Source organism: Lepidochelys kempii, chromosome 2, assembly GCF_965140265.1.
Source record: "Lepidochelys kempii isolate rLepKem1 chromosome 2, rLepKem1.hap2, whole genome shotgun sequence".
In the NCBI taxonomy this organism is placed as follows: Eukaryota; Metazoa; Chordata; order Testudines; family Cheloniidae; genus Lepidochelys; species Lepidochelys kempii.
In genome coordinates, this window is record NC_133257.1 from 168,846,374 (window position 1) to 168,860,849 (window position 14,476).

At 42.8% G+C, this 14,476-nt stretch overlaps 1 protein-coding gene across 1 annotated transcript in view; it reads right to left on the reverse strand.

The window, feature by feature from the left end:
* Nucleotides 1-14,476, reverse strand: part of ABCA13 (ATP binding cassette subfamily A member 13) — a 226,962-nt gene that overhangs the window by 15,158 nt on the left and 197,328 nt on the right. Inside the window, exons 41-43 of the mRNA XM_073329650.1 lie at nucleotides 11,883-12,017; nucleotides 8,013-8,116; nucleotides 5,258-5,350 (exon numbers count right to left, since the gene is read on the reverse strand). Of these exons, the coding sequence (XP_073185751.1) occupies nucleotides 5,258-5,350; nucleotides 8,013-8,116; nucleotides 11,883-12,017 (332 nt within the window). The remainder of the gene's footprint in view (nucleotides 1-5,257; nucleotides 5,351-8,012; nucleotides 8,117-11,882; nucleotides 12,018-14,476) is intronic.

Genomic DNA, 14,476 nt, shown 5'->3' on the forward strand with positions numbered 1-14,476 from the left:
TTCAGCATAATCAATCACCAAGCAAATCAATTAATATTATGACTTAGCACAATACACACACTACCAAATAGAATGGGATCCCTCACCTCCGTTACAAACACATTTTCACTTTCAGGATACAACCACACACAATGCACTTATCAAATTCCTCAAAGTAACACTCAAGCATACAATCTTTACTCCAGTCTTAGCGTGACAACAACAACAGCCTTTTCAAGGTAAGGCATAATCTATCAATAGCATACATTAATCATGCAGAAGTCAAAGTTAAGGTTAAGGTTGTACATTTCAGTTGGAAGTGGAAGGGGAATTTTGTTGTAGATGGGAGAAAGGCTGCAGTTGCGTTTGGGCAGTAGAACAGGTTAAATCAAGTTCATTTAGTTGTTAATGTTGCCTTAAGTGATTGTATTGAGTTTTACTGACTCTCTTGACTTGAGTCACCTTAACTGAAAGTTAACTTTGTGTGTACATGTGTGTGCGTGTGTGTAAGGGGTGGGGTTACTTTTTTCCTTCTTTTTGTTTCTGTTTGTATGAAGTGTTACAGTGCTGGTGGACACTGCATTGACAGGATATAGAAGAAACAGGGACACTAAAGGGTGTTGAGTAAGTGGGCATGGGGATGTGGGTAGGCTTCAAGGCCGCAGGAATTGGTGAGTGAAGCAGGCAGTAGGTAGCCTGGGTGGTTGGTAAGGGTAGCAGATTGAGGAGGGAAGTAGTGTTTGGCAGCCGGGCATTTAGGATGCCAGGAAAACAGGAGGCGCACTGCATTTCAAGTGGTAAGGTTTCAGTGGGATTAGTAAGGCTGAAAGGGGGGCAGAGGAGGAGGCTGGGAAGAGGAGGGAGTAATGAATGAACTATAAGAGAAGCGGGGGGGGGCGAGGGGGAGGAAAGGTAAGGAGGGTTCCAGAGGTTGGCTGTGAATATCCGAGGTGGGCGAGCATAGCAGTGGTGTTAAGCAGGGAGTAAGAAAAAACTGCACCAGCTAAATTTCAACGCAGAATGGTCTGAATTGATTTCTCTGGGAAAGTTAGTAACTATTTTTTCCACCAAAATGTAATAGTCCTCTGCAGAATAATTGTGGTATATATTTGGAAACTAAACTCAATCAATCAATCAGCGAGCTGTGAAATAGAGAGGCACTTCACGCCAGCACACCGTATCTGGTCTGTGGGGACCTGGGATGTTAGCGAGGTGACCATGCAGTGGAATAAAGAAACCTGGAATCAGGAGCTGGCTAGGGATATCTGTATGGATTGGAGCTTGGAAACCAAGGAGGGAGGCTGGACAGCGAGAAAGCAGTGAATGGAAGTTCATGGAGGATAATGAAATTCTCATTGGCTTCCCTTCGGGTATATCCCAAGTGTTAAGATGGAGAAGGGGAACAACTTCTATTGCATTTAATTTTTACTTTGCCCATCATATCATTGTACTGGATGCTTGTGCGTGAGGTTCTAAGTTAATGGTGATGGTGGTGGCTTAGCTACAGGAAGCTAAAGACAAAAGTGAGACTGTTGGAGCCAATTTTCCGATCCGGATGATTGTCATAAATATAAAGGGAAGGGTAACCACCTTTTTTTATACAGTGCTATAAAATCCCTCCTGGCCAGACGCAACATCCTGTTACCTGTAAAGGGTTAAGAAGCTCAGCTAACCTGTCTGACACTTGACCCAAAGGACCAATAAGGGGACAAGATACTTTCAAATCTTGGGTCGGGGGGAGGGGGGAGAGGAGAAGGCTTTTTTTGGTGCTCTTTGTTTACGTGTTTGTTCTCTCTTGGGACAGAGAGACCAGACAGAAATCCATCTTCTCCAACCCATCCTAATCCAAGTCTCCAATATTGCAACCAGTATAGGTAAGCCAGGCAAGGCGGATTAGTTTATCTTTTGTTTTATGTGAATTTTCCCTGTGTTAAGAGGGAGGTTTATTCCTGTTTTCTGTAACTTTAAGGTTTTGCCCAGAGGGGGATCCTCTGTGTTTTGAATCTGAATACCCTGTAAAGTATTTTCCACCCTGATTTTACAGAGATTATTTTTACCTTTCTTTTTTTTAATAAAATCCTTCTTTTAAGAACCTGATTGATTTTTACATTCTTCCAAGATCCAGGGGTTTGGGTCATTGATGACTTTTTAACCAATTGGTTAGGATATTATTCTCAAGCCTGCCCAGGAAAGGGTGTGTGTAGGGCTTGGGGGGATATTTTGGGGGGAAGACGTTTCCAAGTGGTCTCTTTCCCTGTTCTTTGTTTAAAATGCTTGGTGGTGGCAGCATACTGTTCAAGGACAAGGCAAAGTTTGTACCTTGGGGAAGTTTTTAACCTAAGTTGGTAAGAATAAGCTTAGGGGGTCTTCCATGTGGGTCCACACATCTGTACCCTAGAGTTCAGAGTGGGGAAGGAACCCTGATAATTATATTGATTCCTGTAGAAAAGTTAGTGACTTTCTCCCTCCTCCCGAAAGAAAGAGAAAGAAAGAGAAGGAAATTCAGTAGCTCTCTGGATAATAAGTGTGGTTAATCTGGAGACCACATTCAATCACTGAACTGTGAGCTAAAGAAATTTTAATCTTCTTTATGTGAAAATCTTAGTGCAGCTTTAACTACGGGCTCACTACAGACACGTCAATGATATTGATAACCAGTGCACATATCACAAAATCCCACATGCATACCATTAAGATTCAATTATTGAAAGAACTGACATGGCAAATAGAAGGAATGCAAATCTGCTGATAATGTAAAATATGCCTGGTGTGCTGTTTTTCCACATAAAAATAATTAATTTTACAAGAATTACTACTATGAATTTGTGTCAGACATACTGTCTTTTGAGAATATGTTCTGCTGGAATCCTGTTTTGGAGAAACTGAAAGCAGTTGTTGATTTGTGAGTGTCCAGAAATCATTAGTATTGGGAGGAACTTCCCGTGCGTCACCTAGTATATTCCCCTGCCTAGTTCTCATTGCCCCCAATTGCCTGATAGATGAATATCTATTTTAGACTTGGATATCTCCAGGGATTGTGAACCCAAAAATTCTCTTTAGAGTTTGTTGTTATTATTAAATGTGCTTACAGTTATAATGCCAGATGCTCAGCTGGTATAAATTAGCATAGCCTCACTGACTCCAATGGAGTTATTTTGATTGGACTCGAAAAAGGCTAATGTAGTGCCCATCTTTAAAAAAGAGAAGGAGGAGGAGGATCTGGGCTACAGCCCAGTCAGCCTCACCTCAGTCCCTGGAAAAATCATGGAGCAGGTCCTCAAGGAATCAATTCTGAAGCACGTAGAGGAGAGGAAACAGATCAGGAACAGTCAGCATGGATTCACCAAGGGTAAGTCATGCCTGAATAATCTAATTGCCTTCTATGACGAGATAACTGGCTCTGTGGATGAGGGGAAAGCAGTGGACGTGTTATTCCTTGACTTTAGCAAAGCTTTTGATACTGTCTCCCACAGTATTCTTGCCAGCAAGTTAAAGAAGTATGGGCTGGATTAATGGACTATAAGGTGGATAGAAAGCTGGCTAGATCATTGGGCTCAACAGTGATTAATGGCTCCATGTCTAGTTGGCAGCTGGTATCAAGCAGAGTGCCCCAAGGGTCGGTCCTGGGGCCGGTTTTGTTCAATATCTTCATTAAGGATCTGGAGGATGGAGTGGATTGCACCCTCAACAAGTTTGCAGATGACACTAAACCGGGAGGAGCGGTAGATATTCTGGAGGGTAGGGATAGGATACAGAGGGACCTAGACAAATTAGAGGATTGGGCCAAAAGAAATCTGATGAGGTTCAACAAGGACAAGTGCAGAGTCCTGCACTAGGGAGGGAAGAATCCCATGCACTGCTACACACTAGAGACCAAATGGCTAGGCAGCAGCTCTGCAGAAAAGGACTGAGGGCGAGAAGCTGGATATGAGTCAACAGTGTGCCCTTGTTGCGAGAAGACTAATGACATTTTGGGCTGTATAAGTAGGAGTATTGCCAGCAGATCGAGGGACAAGATTGTTCCCCTCTATTCAACATTGGTGAGGCCTCATCTGGAGTGCTGTGTCCAGTTTTGAGCCCCACACTACAAGAAGGATGTGAAAAAATTGGAAAGAGTCCAGCGGAGGGCAACAAAAATGATTAGGGGACTGGAACATGTGACTTATGAGGAGAGGCTGAGGGAACTGGGATTGTTTAGTCTGCGGAAGAGAAGAATGAGGGGGGATTTGATAGCAGCTTTCAACTATCTGAAAGGGGGCTCCAAAGAGGACAGATCTAGACTATTCTCAGTGGTAGCAGATGACAGAACGAAGAGTAATGGTCTCAAGTTGCAGTGGGGGAGGTTTAGGTTGGATATTAGGAAAAACTTTTTCACTGGAAGGGTGGTGAAGCACTGGAATGCGTTACCTAGGGAGGTGGTGGAATCTCCTTCCTTTGAGGTTTTTAAGGTCAGGCTTGACAAAGCCCTGGCTGGGATGATTTAGTTGGGGATTGGTTCTGCTTTGAGCAGGGTGTTGGACTAGATGACCCTGAGGTCCCTTCCAACCCTGATATTCTATGATTTACACCAGCTGAGAAACTGACCCACAAAGTCTATTCTAACATTTAATCTAAGTTTTCAAAGCTGAAGTTTAACTCACTACTTCTTGCCCTGTTTTTCTATTGGTAATGTGCACCGGTCCTCTTTATAACATACCCACTTACCTAGATTATGTTTCACTTCAGAGCACATACAAAGCAGAATTGAGTGTGCTCAGTCCATGAGAAGGAAAGAGAAGAACATTATTTATAAATAGAGAGCCTGATTCTCAGGACATACAATTACCATTGAGGTCAGCTCAAGAGGGTATTAGGTGAGAGGGATAGCTAATTTGAGGGCCCAGAAAGCATTTGTTTCGTGGGTACTGTTCTGGTACATGCTTATTTCTATGAGCAGAGAGGCATGTGATGAACGTAAGGCTTTTTTTTTATGAATCCAGCAAAATGTCAAACTGCACACAATCCATTTCTCAGGTTGGGTGCAATAGAAACTTGATTTAGATACAGCTTTTTGTCTTTCAAATACCAATACATATCATAGAGTATTTTAGCAATGTCATTCATACATCCATTTAGTTTGCTAATATCTTAAATGCTTCTCTTTTAACTTCAGTAATGGTACGTAAGGGAAAACTGTTCTGCAGTTGTAAGTATTTATACCCTGCTGGCACTATTAAAATGTCTAGCTAAATCTCTGCCTGAATTTAGCAGCAGTAGTTTAGATGTCAACAGATAATACCTGTTTTTAATATGCTGGGGAGAACCAAGACACCTGAAACTGCCATCGACCATAATAGCAAGCCGAGTGCAGAGGGCTTCACACTCTTCCATACTAGAGGAAAAATGGTGAAAAGAGCAATAATTAGAACAGATGAAAGTTATTTATGACAAACTTTAATTAAAATTTGAACGAATCTGGATGGCAGAGAAGATGGGATACGGAACCTTTCACTTCTAGGTCAATGGTTCAAATGCATCACTAGTCAGTAGAGACCAAAAGTTATTACAATATGACAGCTGGTGGAGTCCTATAAAAATGAATTCATGTTTTCAGTCTGTTTCTAAGTGGACAATTTTGGCCATGTTACAAAAGCCATACTACTACAGGCACTAATTGACTACCTTATTTGCACTCTCAGCAGAGATGCTAAGGACTGGGCTATCAGCACAATGTTCTCTAACATGCGTAGTGGAGGTCGCTCCAAATTAGGGTTGGAACGTTTGGCAGGGCAGCTTTGTAAAACTACACGGCTTCTTTTGCTTCGTGCTGGTCCTTGTGAAGTGAAATACTAAGTATTATTATGGGCTACAGAGTAGAGACCACAAAATGACCCAAACAAAAATGAATTTAGGATATAGCACCAAAGTTCTAAAAGATGCACCATGCTGTATTTGAATGCTTCAAATAATAATGAATTATCAGGACTTACAAATATTAGAGCAAAAGCTCTATCCTCAGATGGAATTGCTTGGGAAAGCACTGTTGAGGTACTCCCATGAGAGGAGCTCATTCACAAGGGGGCACGGAGGCAGGGACAGATAGGGTTTGGGTAAACCATAGCTCCGCCCCTGTTACATGAGGGGAGTATGTTACAGTCCATAAAGATACTTTGTAGATAGCTTTCCCCACAGCACAGGCAGGAAGCTAGCTCCAAGAGGCATTCTCTGAGGTACAATGCCTCCCAATGCTACCTCTGGGGTGATGCCCCCAAACGAGATCATGGTTAAATACCACAATCCAGCCCTATGGGAAAATTAATACAACCTCCAAAAACAGAAGTACTCTCCAAAATTTAAGCCCACTAACTTCAAAGACTAAATTTTCAGAGGGTCCCTTAAAAAGCAGCCATATATTTTATATGTACATTTGTTGATGCACAAAAAACTGCATTTACAAACACAAATTCATTTCCCATTTAAGAAGTCCTTTGAAAAATCTGGCCTCCAACATCAAATGTTGCCCACATGCAACCGGTCGCAGCAATGTGCTATTAATTAGAATTGGAATCCATGTACACTACCACTATTAATTTTTACTACTCTAGCTTAAAATCATTCATTCATGGAGCTGAATGAATGATTATCAATACTTTATTTGAGGAGTTTATTTTCTTTTCCTGCTCACAACATATCTTTGCGTTGATCACTATTATCCTCAGTTTGTTGTTTGAAAATGATGGTTTTATTCTGTGGTTTGAAAATCAAGCTGTGCCGTTTACCGGTGACAATTTACCTAAAATCACGTTTGTGTTCCCTAGCTGGATGATTAGTCTAGCAATTTGGATACAAACATTCACGTATGTGAATTTAAAAATTCAGTTTCCATGAATACCGAAACAACTTTTAAATTCATTTTCTGTGAGCCTCAAGCATTTGCACATTGAACATTCACAGCAAGAAAACGTCCTGAACACATCTGAAGCAACTTTCATTTAAAATATCTAACAAATCTTCTGTTGTGGCATTTTATTGATTCATTTACTAATTCAGGATTTAATTTGATCAAAACATTAATTCAGTGTTTTGATTAATTAGTTCTGCCCCTTCTAGGCATTCTTTCATAATTACACAGATAGAGATTTCTATCTGCGAATCAGATTGCTCCCTCACTTTAAGCCATTTATATATAATTATACTTACTATGTAGCATGCCCTGCAGGGAACATGCAATTTATTCAAGTTACTGTAGATGCTACAAAACAGTTTCAATGTCTCCTCCATTAAACTGACAAAATAGAGAGTATATTAGGGAGGATTCACAAGATGTTTGGAGCCATGTTGGGGATCGCAAAGAACCACGGAATCCCAGGGGGGTACAGTCATTTCCAGTGCAGGAAGTGCAGAAAGATGGTGTATGCTGGACAAGGCTTAAGTTTTCATATAGTATTTCCTGAAGCCCCGAGATTTGGGGCTTCAGCACCACAGGGCGCGCCGGGGCTCCAGCCCTGTGCATTTGAAAATATTTACCAGCGCTCTACTCTGGGCAGATGTGGTTGAACTTAAAACCTGATACTGGAACATCCTTTAAGCTGAGGCAGCATGCTTCCCCACTCCAATGCCAACCACCATTTCTGGTCAGTCCAGAGAAGGGAAATGGCCATGGACCTCTCCTCCTTGTCCCCTTTGGTGATGGCTAGTTCCTTGGGGGATGGTTGGAGAGGCTTAAAAGGAACAGCTCTAGTACCCCAGGGAACATAGGGATTGTACTAGTGGTTGATCCTTGAATGGGGAGAGCAAGGGAAGTGGAAAGGTCATTATCTCCTCCCTATCTCAGAGTGCCCATCAAGCCATAATGTAGCCCTTAACACCTAAATTTTGGCAAATTCAGATTTCGTGGATGAGAAAGAGCTGCCATAATATAGCAAGAGACCTTAGCACTTTTCATCCTGAACACAAATATCAATTTCTCTCTTTCAGAGGTGCGTGCCTCAGAACTCAATTTGAGCAAGTGATTAGACAAAGAGAGGATGTTAGCCAATGTGATAATATTGCACCTGTGGGATGTGAGCACAGCAGCACAGCCATCCTGAACTTCCTTCATGATGGCTTTCCAGAGGTACCGCTTGGAACAGGGATCCATTCCAGAACTGGGTTCATCCTACAGAAACAAATGCATCAGTTAACAATGGAAGTAGAGGAGAGAGAGAAAGAATTTGGATGACGATGCAATTAGGGCCTGATGCTCTTCAGATGGTCTATTTGCATGCAGGCGAAGGGAGGTCTCTGACTTGGGATTAGCAAAGTTTCTCTGTTTTGGTGGGGGGGGGGGGTTGGTGGGGATGCAGTGTTTGCTGCTCCTCCCTGCCTAGAATTTGTGGATCTGCCAGAGGCACGGGCTAACAAATTAGAGTTCCTGTATCTCCATGCTGTCTCCCCTGCACAATCACACATAGCTCCTCAGCGCTCTATGGGAGCACAGCTTCCTTCCTGCAGGTTCCCTATGCTATGCTTTCCCTCAAGGGGCATTCCAATCTGTGGTGGGGGGAACCATGTGACCACATACTGACCAAGGCAGCATTGCCTTGCTCCATAATATCCCTTAGGGTTTGAGGGAAGACAAAATGCAGAGGCCAGCCATCGCCCCAGCCTGTCCCATTCATAGTCCAACACTTCCAAAAGCTGGGGAAACTGAATCTCCTGGAGCAGTCATGCAGGGCCTCTGTGGAAAAGGAAGTGCAGCAGCAGAGATTGCACTTCCCCTTTCTGCATCCTCTGCGCCTGATAAGATGGGTTTTTATACCTTTTGCTGATGGAAGTGGAAGATACCACTTGGCCCTTATTCTTTAAAGCCCATCCGCTCCACTTTTGTAGTGACAGAGAAGACAGCCCTTTCAGTGGTTCCACTGAATGCAGGGTGTCATGAGAGTGGCATTGGCTATCAGTACCAATGGTGTGGGGCTGGTTTGTTTTCAGGAAGGAATCCTAGCTGAGACTTGTAAGCAAGAAATACAGGAAGTTGCAGCATGCTGCTCTAACTCCAATTTTGGTGCTTAGACACAAATGACACAAGGAGAGAGTGAGTCCATCTCAGTCTCTCTTATATTTCCTTTGTCGGCTCTCCAGGGATGGCAAGAGTAAAAGGCATTACAAAACAAAAACAAAACAAAACCCAAAAACTTCACTTCTTATTTAGGTGATAAAAATATATGACTCTAAACATTAACAAGGAGCAGATCTGTTGGGTAAATTGGTTCTATTTTTAACATTGTCTCACTTTAATAGAGAAAACACTTCACATGGTATTACTTCTGTTCCCTAATTATGGATCCTTCATAAATAAAACCCTCTATAAATCCTTTATAAGTAATCCTTCCCAAAACACTTATAATATGTATAAAACTTTTAGAGCATTCGAGTTATTTAAAAATGTGTTTTTCTTCTCAAACTACATATGTGAGGATGCATCTTTCACAGCAAGAGGCAAATTGAAATGGGTGCCTCCAGTCGTAGATTGTCCTAAAGAGATTTCATAATAGTTGGAGTACCTTCTGAGAGTAGGGGAAGCGGTGACTTAAGAAGATAGCCTTCCCCTTTTGCCAAGTCATTCAAGATCAGTTTGAGCTCAAAAAATGTAAGTAAAACCATCCAACACATAAGTGGATTAGTGCTATGAAATTAGAGGAAGCAAAGTATCCCTGGTCTTATGAACATTTGCAGATTCAGAGGGACAGCTCCGTAAGTGAACTAATCTAGTTTAACCAATTCTGTACTCACTTTGGGGAGACACTTGTGGGATTGATGTTTTATCCTTTTACTCTGGGGAGTATACTCCCACCCAGTGGCATTTCTGATGAGATTTGTTTATTTAATTATTCCCCTCCCTCCCAAGCATAGAAAGGGGAATTGGAGAGGACTTTTGTTTCCTCTAGTGGAATTCTTACACCATATGATGGGTTCAGTATAAGATAAGAAAAGAGAGAAGGTACCCATCTTTCTCTGGCCGCCGCTTCCAGCAGCTCCCATTGGCCTGGAGTAGTGAACCGTGGCCACTCGGAGCCGCGATCGGCTGAACCTGTGGACGCAGCAAGTAAACAAACCGGCCCAGCCCGCCATGGGCTTTCCCTGCACAAGCGGCGGAACAAGTTTGGGAACCACTGAACTACCGCAATGGGAGAACTCTTCCCACTGATGTAGATAGTATCTACACTGAAGTGCTACAGTGGTTTAAGTGTAGACATACCCTCCATCTTTCTTGTCTCTTCTCAATTTCTTTGTGTCCTGCCTTCTCTCTCTCTTCCCTGCCCCTCACCACACTCCTACCCAAAACATAACTCAGCTAAAGTCAGTAGGTGGGCTCACACACGCCTTTTGTCTTAGGTGGGGTTTTTGTTTACAGTTATACCAGGGGTTCTCAAACTGGAGGTCGGGACCCCTCAGGGGGTTGTGAGGTGAGTACATTGGGGGGGGGGGTCATGAGCTGTCAACCTCCATCCCAAATCCCACTTTGCCTCCAGCATTTATAATGGTGTTAAATATATAAAAAAGTGTTTTAATTTATAAAGGGGGGGGGAGGAGCGTACTCAGAGGCTTGCTATGTGAAAGGGGTCACCAGTAAAAAAGTTTCAGAGCCACTGAGTTATACTAATTGAAGGGTGAGCTCATGCGTATCAATCTGAATCCCATTGCAAAGTTCTACCCAGCTCATAAGAATACTAAAGAATGCATTACCATGATTGAAAAAACTACTGGTACCACTGTCATTAAAATAAAATAATCCCTATTGCTCAAGATGCCACATGGAATCATATCCTTGTAAAGGGCTACACTCACTGTAGGTGTGCCTCCTTGTGGCTAGGTCTTGGCATTAGCTTTTGCTCCATATTGTGCCCCCTGTCGTTGGTTGCTTGTGCTGTGGGCTCTCTCTCTCTCCACAACTCAAAGCCAGGTCACAAAACAGACCCTCACTTCCGGGGTATCTAATTCACTCTGACAGGGTGCCCGGATGCCACCTCAGACAGTCTTCTGTTCCACCTCTAGGTCCTGTGCCACTTCCTAGCAGCTAATAGGGGAAACCAGGCCTGTCTGTAACTTGGGTTCCAGACCAGAGATTCTGTGACTAGCAATTCAGGTCTGTCCAGTCTCAGTTGTTGTTTCACTGGACTCCTTCCTACCCAACCTCTCTATCTGCCACCAGAGCTTCCCCTGCTCTCTGTGGCTACTTCCTCCCCATCAGCCTCTTGTCAGATTCTCTAGGATGCCCGGTTTTACTGTCCCCCTGGCCTTCCTCCTTGTCCTTGGCTCCATTTCCCTTTAGAGTGTGACTGCAGGCTCCTTCCCTGCAATTCCTGCAGTTCTCCCTTCCTGGGCTTTATAACCCTACCCCAGCTCTACCCCCAACTGGGCTTCATCTGCAAGTATGATGTTTATTAATCCCTGCCTTCCCTCCAAGTGCAGCATATAAGGTTAATTGGCCCCTTCTGGCTCACCTTAACCCTTTCAGGACTTGTGTGGGGTGAGCACCCCATTACAATCCTATTTTTTGTTTTTTGATTTTCTTACATTGTGCAGAAATGTAGGCAAAAAATATACTATACTTTGTAATACATTGAACAGTAAATTCTATTTCTCTTGTTCTATGAATCAAAGAAATCTCGGTCTAAAAAATACATATCCAAGCAGCAGCAGGAATGTAGCGCTTGTACTACTGACAGCCTAGGAAACCCAGCTGCAACTAGGGAATGTTGGAGCACAAATTAAAACAAGTTTATTCTGGGAGCTGAAAATGACAACTGCTCTGCTTCTGTGTCACTTATTCCCTGGAGGCAATTTGGAAGCTGCACTATGTTTTCATGCATCAGACAGGAAAATAAAATAATTAAGTACGTTAACACTTCCAAAGCAATAATAATGTTCACTCTACTCACCAGTAAAAGTATTTGGGGTTTGCCAATTAAAGCCAAAGCTGTTGAAAGCTTCCTCTTTGTGCCACCACTATATGTCCTCACCAGTTTGTTAATATGGGTGTCAAGGTGCAATCGGCTAACAAGGTCCCCAGCTACCTGAAATCAAGAAATGGCAAGCTTGGTCAGACTTGTATATTCAATAGAACAGTGGCTTTCAACCCTTTTTCATTTGCGGACCCCTAAAAACTGTGAATGGAGATGTGGAAATCTTTCCTTTGGAAATCTTAGACATAGTGTGTGGATCACAGGTTGAAAACCACTGTTCTACGGCAACAACCTTTCACAGACCCCTTACACATCGTCTGCAGACCCCCAGGGTTCCACAGACCATGGGCTGAAAACCACTGCAATAGAGTCTGCACTAGTATGGAATCTTTTTTTTTTCTGGCTGAGCATATTAAAAACGAACACAAAGTATTTCCATTTTTCTCATCTGACACATGCTGTTACTTTTAAGTCCTGGAAGAAGGCGCTCTGGAATCTGTCAGGCAAAATGTTGAGAATAAAAGGCTGCAGCTAGGGGACCCCCAAGGACAAGAAAATTTGGCTTTGTCAACTCTTGTAACAGTCATTTGCATTCATTTTGGGTTGTTGAGTCAATAATTTAAAATGCTCCTCATTCCAACTAGTTTCTGTAATATCTATCTGATCAAACACATTTCTCAAGTGCTAGAGAATCTGAGAGAATGAAATAATAGGTCAGACAAAAAGATGGGATCAGCAGAAAGGCAATCACATGAATAATGGGTTCAGCCATTCTAAATGAGTGAGTTAAACAAGACACAGGGCTAACTTGATAACATCTCCACTTGCAGGCTCTGAGCTGGTAAAGGAGAACGGCAAGTGTGACAATCAGGGTCCACATACCCCTGCAGAGAACAGGGGGTCTGAACCCTAGAGAATAAGCAACTGAATTAAGTAGCTGTATACAACGTTATTGTGCATAAACTTACATCAGATAAGGTCTTTTATGAAAGCTTGTTCTGAGCTTGATGGTCATTAGGAGATTTGTATGTAGGGGATGGCTATGAACGTATGCACGTATATGTGCATAGAACACTGTAATTGTAACTGTGGTGCAACTACAACATCACCTCGTAACAGGAAGTGATGTAATTAGGAGGCAGTGTCATCTCTCAGGCTAGCTCTTTATATAAAACCAACTTAAAGTACCCATCCATTGTCCAGCCAGGAAGACACAATAGTGGACCATTGAAGTTAATGGAAAGGAGGGCATTTCCTTCACTCTGAACAATAATGAGTCATCATGGCAGGAGAAAGAAAGAAAAAAAAAACTTTTTAAAACAGGCGTGGTTTTGAAGTTTGGTATCCAGAAACTGAGGGCTAGCATCTAAGCCGGGAGCTGTCTGTGAAACACTTGATCTTGGCTATGACAGGGTGAGGTAATCAGGAAGGGAGCAGCACCTTTTCTAATACAAGCTATCATCTGCTTTTGCCCAGTTTCCTAGCATGCCCTCTGTTATAGTGAGGATCCAGTGTTTCACAGACAGCATTAAGACACCAAGTTACAAGGCAGTAGGTAACAGAACCCCTTATCAGTCTGGGTCATCTCCAAAATGTTACAGCAAATTAGTCCCAACTCTTTTTGTTTAAGTTGGTCGTGTAAACAGTGGTGGGGGGGTGGCGCGGGGAGGCAGGGGCGCGCGCAGGGGAGAGGCAGATTAGGCTGGCCCTGCACAGCAGCACTAGTGGAAATAGAGAAGATTCAATCAGCGTCCTCAGATTTGGTGTCTCCTGCCCCGGAGACAGTCAGAATCCTAACATTTCTGCTCAACCAAACCCTTAATGTAGCTGGTTTTCTAGATATGAAAATGAGCCACATCTTCTAGCGCACGCAGCTTATGCTGGGTATAGCAATGAGGGGAAGAGCAGTCGGAGTGCAAGTTCTGATTCCATTTGTTCCACCTATTGCTGGCACTAGCTGAGAACATCTGCCAGGAAATCCCGAGCAGGAGAGTTATACATATTTCCTCTCACTCTGCACCATCTGAGTGGCAACAGCAAAAGTCATGGGAAATTGTAGGGTTAAAATTAGACAGAGCCCAGACAGCTCAGAGAATTCACAGAAAAGTTATCAACACAGAGAAGTGAGCATTTACAACCTATGACTGGTATATACATGATCGTGCCCTTGGTAATTAGTTTATATAAGCAAACTGTCCCTATGCAAAATTTCCTGAGGAAGAGTTGAGAACCTCGGTATACCACAGAAAAACATTCTTAACACTACATCTAGAAACAAAACAAAACAGATAAATGAACACAAATCTTGCAAAGGGATCTCAAACCCAAGCCCCTCTTGAGTAACGCTTATGCAACGCTCCATGCACTTGACTGTCACCCATATACACAGGTGAAAGGCTCCATCACTTGCATGAACAGGTGATTGCTTTCTGTGCACGTCCATGCTATAACCTGCTAAAAATGTATGATGTCAAATGGAAGCTACATTTTGGAAATATGGTCCTAACTATCTGCAAGTTTAAAAAAAAATCATATCTGACAATCAGGAAACCACCATTTTGGCAATTTGG